Source organism: Biomphalaria glabrata, chromosome 5, assembly GCF_947242115.1.
Source record: "Biomphalaria glabrata chromosome 5, xgBioGlab47.1, whole genome shotgun sequence".
NCBI classification, from domain to species: Eukaryota; Metazoa; Mollusca; class Gastropoda; family Planorbidae; genus Biomphalaria; species Biomphalaria glabrata.
In genome coordinates this window covers 25044136-25053336 of record NC_074715.1, presented here as the reverse complement: position 1 = coordinate 25053336, position 9201 = coordinate 25044136, and the positions used below count along the sequence as shown (strand labels likewise).

Below are 9201 nucleotides of genomic sequence, written 5' to 3'. Positions count from 1 at the left end.
CTGGAAGTAATAGAAGAGTTTTAGCTCCCTTTCTTGAGGTATTTACAGTAAAATTGTATAGGTTACTTTTCAATTTTTTTCCCAGAGATACAGTACTTAAAATAAAAAAAAGGTAAAATTGAAACATTCTTGCAATTAATTTCTTAATATTATCACTATTGAATGGATTGTTATTTGAATTTCAATTTGAACTATTTTGATAACACATAATTTTATATATTTTATACATCACATTATTTTGTGTAATTTGTCATTGAGTTTCCTTTTGATTGGAATTATATATGTAAGTAGTAAAACTTACTTGAGATTTCTCAATAGTGGCTGTATGTCTGTCACACATGGGGCTGATATCAAGACCTAACAGTCTTTCCTGGTCACCTTGCTTGAAGAACTCTGCCATGACCCGATCAACCCACGTTTTATAAATCTCTAAAGGTTTTGTTGGGTTACTTAGATCAGCACAATGGACCATATTTTGAAGAACCTGAAATAATAACAATGATATTCTCATGACTTTAAAGGCTTAGTCTACATATTTAGATAGATTATATTTGCACATCCTTTATAAAGAAGTGGTCGAGAGGATAATTACACTTGAACTTGGCTTGTCTTGGCTACCTATGAAGGGGGCTCGAGGTTCGACACCCGACTTGACCCGACAATCGACTCGAGGAGAGTTGTGTTTACTGAGCGCCTAAAGGTAGCAAGGAAAACCTTCTCCCAGATACCCCCCCCCCTCCCCACTGGTCCACAAATGAAATTGGACCATAGTGCTCTGAGCATGCTATAAGCATAAAAGTAGCGCTATATAAAAGCTATAATTATAACTATTATTAAGTAAATTCTGCACAATCAGAAGAGATAAATAGCTGTTAAGGTGTATTCTTTTTAAAAAATTGATATTAAAAGATAGCTCTAGGTCTAAAATATAAAAAATATGAATTAAATTATTTAAAAAAAAATAATTAAAATCTAAATTTAAAATCTATTAAATTTAGTCTTAAATAAAATGATTTGGATTGGTTACCTGTATTCTATCTTGATAATTGTCTAACAACAAAACTCCTGACCCTGCAACTTTCTTTGTTTCTACCATAGTCTTTAGATCTGCTAATAATGTCATGTGCTTAGACATATCTGTTGCTAATACCTGAAAAAGTTTAACCAGGCTGTTGAGTATTTCAAGAAATAATTAATTAGGCCATATCTAATCAAATCCTTTTAGTGAAAAAAAACCCACAGCACTTGACAAGAAGGTACTGCCTTTTTCTAACAAGACAGTAAAAAACAATGCTGGAGGCATAACATAATGAAATCATTTCAATAGTTCATATCTACACAGTTATCTTATCTTATAAAATAAAGACATTACTTCAAAAAAGAAGATGATTATGTCCTAGGTCAATCTAGTTATGCATGTTTACCAATGACTTAAATTCTGCTAAGTCACTGGTTTTCCTGACTAGCTCAGGCAACCCATTCCATGCTCTAATAGCACTAGGGAAGAAGGAGCATTATACAGGGTTTCTTACTGTTAATTTGAAAGAAAGAAAGCATCATCAACAAATGTCAACAAATACATTTTTCATCATTTTCCAGAGGGTCAAGATACATGTACCAGGTTTAACAGTACAACCTTTATTGCCTTTTGTTATATATTGTTTATACAGAAAATGTTTTTGATATTACCATGTCTATAACCATTTTTCTAAAAGATTGTCTCTGTTTTTTAGTTAGTTTATCCAGAATATCACAGTTTTCTTCTTGTAACAGTTTGAATGCTACAGCAAGGTGATGGTTTTCTAAAACTGATTCATCATTATACATTAATGCCAACTCTGAACCTGTGGAATGAATCAAATAATGAAGCCATGAAAATTCTTGGTTAAAAATATACTTTTATGTAATTAATTTTTTTTCTACTAGTACATAAGAAATTAAATTTGAATGTATAAAAAAAATTATTGACAGTCTAATTCTGTGCCTGGTAAAACATTTTTTTTTGGTACTTCTAAGCTTTGACCTTATGTCTATCTAAGTCAAATATGGGAAATCTTTTTAATGGGTCATATATTACAGTTTTTACTGTCTATTATAAGTTTGAGATCATTTGTAGCTTCATACATTTAGTCACAGCTACTACAATGACCATGTCCATAACCTAGTTTTCCATAACATAAAAGTCAAAGACTTGATCTTTTTTAGTATTATTTTTTCAACAAGTTTCTTACATTCCATAAGAAATGAAAACTATTTCTTCTTGACCAAAACCTACTGATGGATTTTAGGGGGAGACAACAAGTAGGGTTCAAACTCTTCATTATTTAGAGCACAGTCCAAAGCCCATAGCAAATACCAACTAACCAGGCAGCTATCCTTGTCAAATAAAGAATCTAATTTGCTAAAGACTATTTTGTATACCAGCACAACAGTGCAATATATCTGCTAACATTAGCGGGTCAAGAATGACTTTAAAAAGTCTTTTAGAGTAGTGTTCTGGCATATGATAAAGTCCTTTTTTCTCACTTCCACTGTACACATCCAAATAACGTTTTTAAAAGGCAATTAAAAACAACAACAACAGAACTTTACTTGTTTGAATAAGATATTGATTGGTGAGTCCTGGATGGTCTACATCATGTATAGTACATGCAAATATTGCTGCTAAAATTTCTAGGTCTGTGAACACATTCTGTGAACAGACAAAAGTACAAATAGTCAGCATAAGGAATGGTATCATTAATCTATATACAATATTCTGAAATCTAAAAATAAATGAGTTAAAATGTTATCAAAAAGTATTTTTGCAAAAAAAAGTTTATAGTTTTTATTTTTCTTAAATAATGAATAGTTATTTTTATGATTGTTTATCAAATACAAGCAATATGAGTAACTTTAGACAAATGCTATACAAACAAAACAGTTGCACTTGGTGGTGTAGCTCTCTATTTTTCAGCCTTTATTTTCTCCCCCTGATTAAATATGAATCAAGTGCTGACCTCTAAAGCAGTGGCTGAAAGTAAAACATGTGTCGATTGTGTGACATCAGCTGCATGGATGGCATTGTGGTAGGGTGTGTCCCGGTGGTAGTGGTCCTCAACATGCATCATGTAGGTCACTAATGTATGGGGAGCAATATTAAATGTCTTCAAGAGCTCTCGTTCCTGGAAAAATAATAGTCAATAATATAAAAGGAAATGATCAAGCTGAAAAAAAACACTAAATCAAAAGTCTGAGTTTTTTTGTTTGTTAGACCTGGAGATATATTTTCATCAAATTCATAGTCAGATTATCTGGCTAAGACTTCTAGATCTAATCTAGGCCTACATTTTGATCTCCATAAAGCTATTCTAGTTTTGTGACCTAACTTCTTAAAATGAAACTCCACAGAGGAAGACTGAAGCACTGACCTATATAAAATCAATGATCACCTAGACTGAGATTAAAGAGACCAAAGATTAAAATAAATGAGCCCCAGAAAAAAAACAACTAGACACATCATAAAATTACCTGAAATATTGTATATGTTACACAAGTGAGAGGTCGGTTGTTTGAGAATTCATTGACTTTGAAGATGTCAATGCCCCATTTGTCTATGTCGTTTAAGATCTGAAAAGTATTTTGAAAACATTCAACCCATGAAATGATTAGACCCAGATCTAATCCTAGATCTAAATCTATAGTTAAAAGCTAAGCTAGATTATTGTGTTTGTAAGTTCTTAAATGTAGATATATTTGATGTTTATGTTTAAAATATTAATAACCCTTAGTTACAGATATATTACTTAACATTCATTCACAGCTTCAAGTGACTTTTAGTCATATCCAAATCTTTTAGTCAAAGGAAAAAAAAAATCTCAAACATAGCTGCCCATAAGAAACATTGGATTCCCCAAGGCCCAGAAAAAATCTCTAAGTTCACTCATGTAGAAGGCAATGACAAAAGTCTACAATTACTGAGAGAGTGGTGACCAGACAGAAACTTCTCGGCTTAATATCTTATCATAAGAGTTGATTTTTTAAATTTTCACTCCTATCAACTCTCTTTACTTTTCTCTCTCTGTCTCTTTTTCTCTCTCTTTTATTTTCATAAGTTTGTTTCTCCCTCTCAATTTTCCTCTAACGCAGACACACACACACACCTTTTTCACTATGGTAGCTTACACCAAGGGACCAGGGTCTCTCAAGATATAGAACACCAGTATAATACAATCACTAGGCTGAGTCCAGGGTCTCTCAAGATATAGAACACCAGTATAATACAATCACTAGGCTGAGTCCAGGGTCTCTCAAGATATAGAACACCAGTATAATACAATCACTAGGCTGAGACCAGGGTCTCTCAAGATATAGAACACCAGTATAATACAATCACTAGGCTGAGTCCAGGGTCTCTCAAGATATAGAACACCAGTATAATACAATCACTAGGCTGAGTCCAGGGTCTCTCAAGATATAGAACACCAGTATAATACAATCACTAGGCTGAGTCCAGGGTCTCTCAAGATATAGAACACCAGTATAATACAATCACTAGGCTGAGACCAGGGTCTCTCAAGATATAGAACACCAGTATAATACAATCACTAGGCTGAGTCCAGGGTCTCTCAAGATATAGAACACCAGTATAATACAATCACTAGGCTGAGACCAGGGTCTCTCAAGATATAGAACACCAGTATAATACAATCACTAGGCTGAGTCCAGGGTCTCTCAAGATATAGAACACCAGTATAATACAATCACTAGGCTGAGACCAGGGTCTCTCAAGATATAGAACACCAGTATAATACAATCACTAGGCTGAGTCCAGGGTCTCTCAAGATATAGAACACCAGTATAATACAATCACTAGGCTGAGTCCAGGGTCTCTCAAGATATAGAACACCAGTATAATACAATCACTAGGCTGAGTCCAGGGTCTCTCAAGATATAGAACACCAGTATAATACAATCACTAGGCTGAGTCCAGGGTCTCTCAAGATATAGAACACCAGTATAATACAATCACTAGGCTGAGTCCAGGGTCTCTCAAGATATAGAACACCAGTATAATACGATCACTAGGCTGAGTCCAGGGTCTCTCAAGATATAGAACACCAGTATAATACAATCACTAGGCTGAGTCCAGGGTCTCTCAAGATATAGAACACCAGTATAATACAATCACTAGGCTGAGACCAGGGTCTCTCAAGATATAGAACACCAGTATAATACAATCACTAGGCTGAGTCCAGGGTCTCTCAAGATATAGAACACCAGTATAATACAATCACTAGGCTGAGACCAGGGTCTCTCAAGATATAGAACACCAGTATAATACAATCACTAGGCTGACTCCATGGATAAAATAATAAAAGTCAGATAAGAAAATGAATATGTGGGTTGGTGAGGTTTGGAAAAAGGAGCTAGGCCACTGTTCACAGTGATTGAAAGTCTCACCTTTGTGAGTTCTTCCTTGTATGGTGTCTCAACACCATGTGTAGGAACTATGCCAGTAAAGCTGTTGGCATGTTTCAACTTTCTTAACCCTGAAATTTGGCACATGGGTCTTGTCTTGTCTATATTTTTAGCTTTTACAACAGTATCCACGTGATCGACCTTCAGGGTCGGAAGGTCAAGCTCTTGTTGTTTATCTGCAAATATTATGGACACAAACAATCAATGGACGATTGACACGGTAAATAGATAGTAGCAATTAGTGTTCTGTAAAATGGCATTCTAATCACATGACTGTGTAGTCCATATATGGATTATACATTTAAAAGTCACTCATACACTTGTTTTTTGGTTGCAAAGTGACGAAACGCTGAACTGTTAGTGTTCAATTAGAAGTTGGTTGAACTCATGGTCTTTAATTTGGTCATCTTGTTAGGATTATAAGTCTCAATCTGTTTGACAGAACTTCAAGCAGAAGTTTTTGAATTAGCAAAAAACCGCTCTATACTTAGGCCTAACTGTCTCACAAACAAAATCCTATATTAAAGCATTAGTCAAACACAAATATTTTTTGAAAGCAAACAGACAATGTCATAATCTACATTGATAAAAAAAAATCAAGCATTAGGTTTCAGGATTAGTGAGTATTAAAATTTGTTGCTACCTATGTTGGATTTGGCAGAGTTTGATTAGCACCGTACTTTTTTATTTTTTATCAAAGGGATTATATATTTAAATTTAAAGATATTATTATATGATTCTGGATGTGGTTGCAGGTATCAAGAAAATGTGCTTATGATACAAGGCAAATGGTAGTAACTAAGTTGTGCTTTTATAATTAGTTTATCTATCATTAATTAAACATGGTTTTCTAATTTAAATACTTTTTTTTGTGTCTCACTTTATAAATAGGTTTAACTGGGCCTGGAACATGTCACCGCTTTTATCAATTTCCTTTATTCACAGCAAATAATGTTATTTTCTTTTTGATTATAATGAAAAATTTGGTCAAGGAACAGGGGAGATAATCGACGCTTCTTCTCACAAAGCCTTCATTTCTGGTCTGCTGGAGCCTCCTGTGCTTTATCCATTTCAAAACATTCAGGTTTTTTTTTATTCATATTATTTTATTATTTTTCAGTAACACAATAAAAAATTGAAACGCAAGAATTTGTTTCAAGACCAAGTTCTCATCATTATGGCAGATGACAATGTAGTCCCTGGTGCACGAACTATTCGGTCCAGCGCACGAATGCAATAAAATTTAGAGCTGTTGTTAGGCCAGCTGACAGCGAACGATATTTCTGGATGACAAAGTGGGTTGTCTGCCCCACAACACTGAGCAGCTTAGAGGATACATTCATTACACATAGACCGTAACTCTTCCTCTTCTCTTGTTCGCTTACTCTCTCTCTCTCTCTCCTCCTCCTACGATTCTTTAATAGTAAAAGAGACAATAAGAAATATTTATGTTTTTAGAACAAGACCATTTGATGACAAAATAAAATGTGTTGTCAATTAGTGCTCCCCCCCCGATCCCCGTGAGGTACACACACTATTAGAGCAAAGCTCCATAAAGGCGGATAGACTGAATCAATAAAATAATCAAATTCACAATAACCATTTCATCTCTCGATCTTACTCATTTACATCCTTCTATTCACACGCACACACACACAAATACAAGAAGGATATTTGAAGGTAAGCCTATTGACTAGTACAGAAAACTATTCAATTTGGTTTATTTTCGATGACCAAACTGAGTTCTTTCATTTATCTCAGCTATTAGCACAATTCTATTTCAATGCATATGTTTAGAAAACATGAGGTTTAGTCTTCGATTGCGGAGATTAACAATAAGTGTATTTCACGTGACCACCACGCAAATCCAGTTGAAATCTGCAGATTTTGCTTTCTCCGAGGTTTTCTTGGTCTGCATCTTTCATCGGTAACTTGTTTTTTTTGGGTCTGTGTCCAGCGACCTTTGTGATAGATCTCCAGCTGTCTCATCCAGAAGCCATCTACTGCAAGTTGCTTTCATCCATGTAAAGTAAAATATCACCAACTTGATCTTTACAGCGCATCCGGAAACACCTCTTTTACGCTCGTCAAAAGATAAAGGTCTGGAGTTACCACCCCTACGGAATATGTGTCCGACCCAGTGCAGCTGTTGAAGGGTAAGTAATGCTTCTATACTGCCCACATCCGCCTCGAGCAGAACATGGTCATTTGTATGTACTCCTGCCAGCGTATGCCTTTCAAGGAATAAGGAACCTTTGGATGGTTCGAGGAGCCCTAGATGCCTTCTGTGGGTCTCAGAGTCTTAAAAATATATGTTGAGAACCAGTTCTTTGTATACATTAATTTTGTTTGTTGGCGAAGACACCTATTTCTCCATACTTTCATTTTGAGGCGACCAAAAGACTTAGCCAGACGGTTGTCTATTTCTTAAGATAGTGACGCTTCGTTGCTTCCCAAGTACGTGAAGGTTGCCAACATTAAGGAAATGGCTATTTAAACTGGTATGTGGAGCTAAGACCCGATTGAAGAGTTCTGAAGAGTGACCTCCGTTTTCATGAGGTTGATGGACAGACCAGAAGAGGCAGCAGCCTCAACAAATTCATTGACGGCTAGCTCGGTGTGTCTTATCTTATAATATACAGACGTTATTTCAAAAAAAGAAGATGATTACGTCCTACGCGCCATGCATCTAGTCAGGCATGTTAACCAATGACTTAAATTCTGCCAAGTCACTGGTTTTCCTCGCTGATTCAGGCAACCCATTTCATTCTCTAATAGCGCTAGGGAAGAAGGAGCATTTTTACAAATTTGTCCAAGCATATGGATTATGGAACTAGGAATGTGCCAGGTGTGTACACTATGGAACGAGGAATGTGCCAGGTGTGTCCACTATGGAACGAGGAATGTGCCAGGTGTGTACACTATGGAACGAGGAATGTGCCAGGTGTGTCCACTATGGAACGAGGAATGTGCCAGGTGTGTCCACTATGGGACGCAATCATCCAACTAGAGCAGAGTTCAGAATCATCTATTTCATTTTAGAATAGAAGAGTAAGTGTACTACGTTAAGTAGGCTGCAGCCAGTGCACAACTTGAGGAAGATGTCCTCATGAAGACGTCGCCTCGTTTTATTGACCACTACTATAGATTGACATATTGGCGCCATATTTGCCTTCTTCGTTATGTCCGCAATCCGTCTGCTTGACCTCGTTCTAATAGCCTTCATTGTTTGCAACGAAGTTTTAATTAATAAAACAACTTCTATTCAACCTTGAGGCAGACTGGGATAGGACCAAAATAGTATCACATATAGATGTTTGCTTTCAAAACACTTTGAATTGTAGACTACATCGTCTGGGTCTTTTTTTTTGTGTGCATTTTTTTTCTTTCTTTTAAAAAAACAAAAAACAAAAAAAACGAAGAGTCAATTTTTCCCATAAAATCATGTAATAGTTGAGAACGAGTTATCTATCTTATTTCCGCATGCATCGATCTGGTGACCTTAGCGAGCTTTTGGGAATAGCCTTAGAGGCTTTCCGGGGATTGTCGTGAAGCTAATTAACGCTCACAGTCATCGACACTTCATCGTAGCACTGGATACGTTCTATAGGCACGAGATTCAATAAGTTATCAACACACTGTATTAGTAGGACTTATCCTTCCAATAACTAGGCCTTTAACGATCAAGTTATTCAACAAAGATTTGCAGGTATTTTGTCATGCATCTCTTTTCAAAATTTT

General features: G+C 35.7%; 1 protein-coding gene across 15 annotated transcripts in view; it reads right to left on the bottom strand.

Annotated features, from left to right (window-relative positions):
• Nucleotides 1–9201, bottom strand: part of LOC106059246 (cAMP-specific 3',5'-cyclic phosphodiesterase 4C-like) — a 295596-nt gene that overhangs the window by 8750 nt on the left and 277645 nt on the right. For all 15 annotated transcript variants that reach the window (XM_056029187.1, XM_056029188.1, XM_056029189.1 and 12 more), the window contains 7 exons: nucleotides 5443–5636; nucleotides 3511–3609; nucleotides 3000–3164; nucleotides 2593–2692; nucleotides 1690–1844; nucleotides 1028–1150; nucleotides 302–484 (listed from right to left, as the gene is read on the bottom strand). In XM_056029187.1, coding sequence (XP_055885162.1) covers nucleotides 302–484; nucleotides 1028–1150; nucleotides 1690–1844; nucleotides 2593–2692; nucleotides 3000–3164; nucleotides 3511–3609; nucleotides 5443–5636 — 1019 coding nt within the window. The remainder of the gene's footprint in view (nucleotides 1–301; nucleotides 485–1027; nucleotides 1151–1689; nucleotides 1845–2592; nucleotides 2693–2999; nucleotides 3165–3510; nucleotides 3610–5442; nucleotides 5637–9201) is intronic.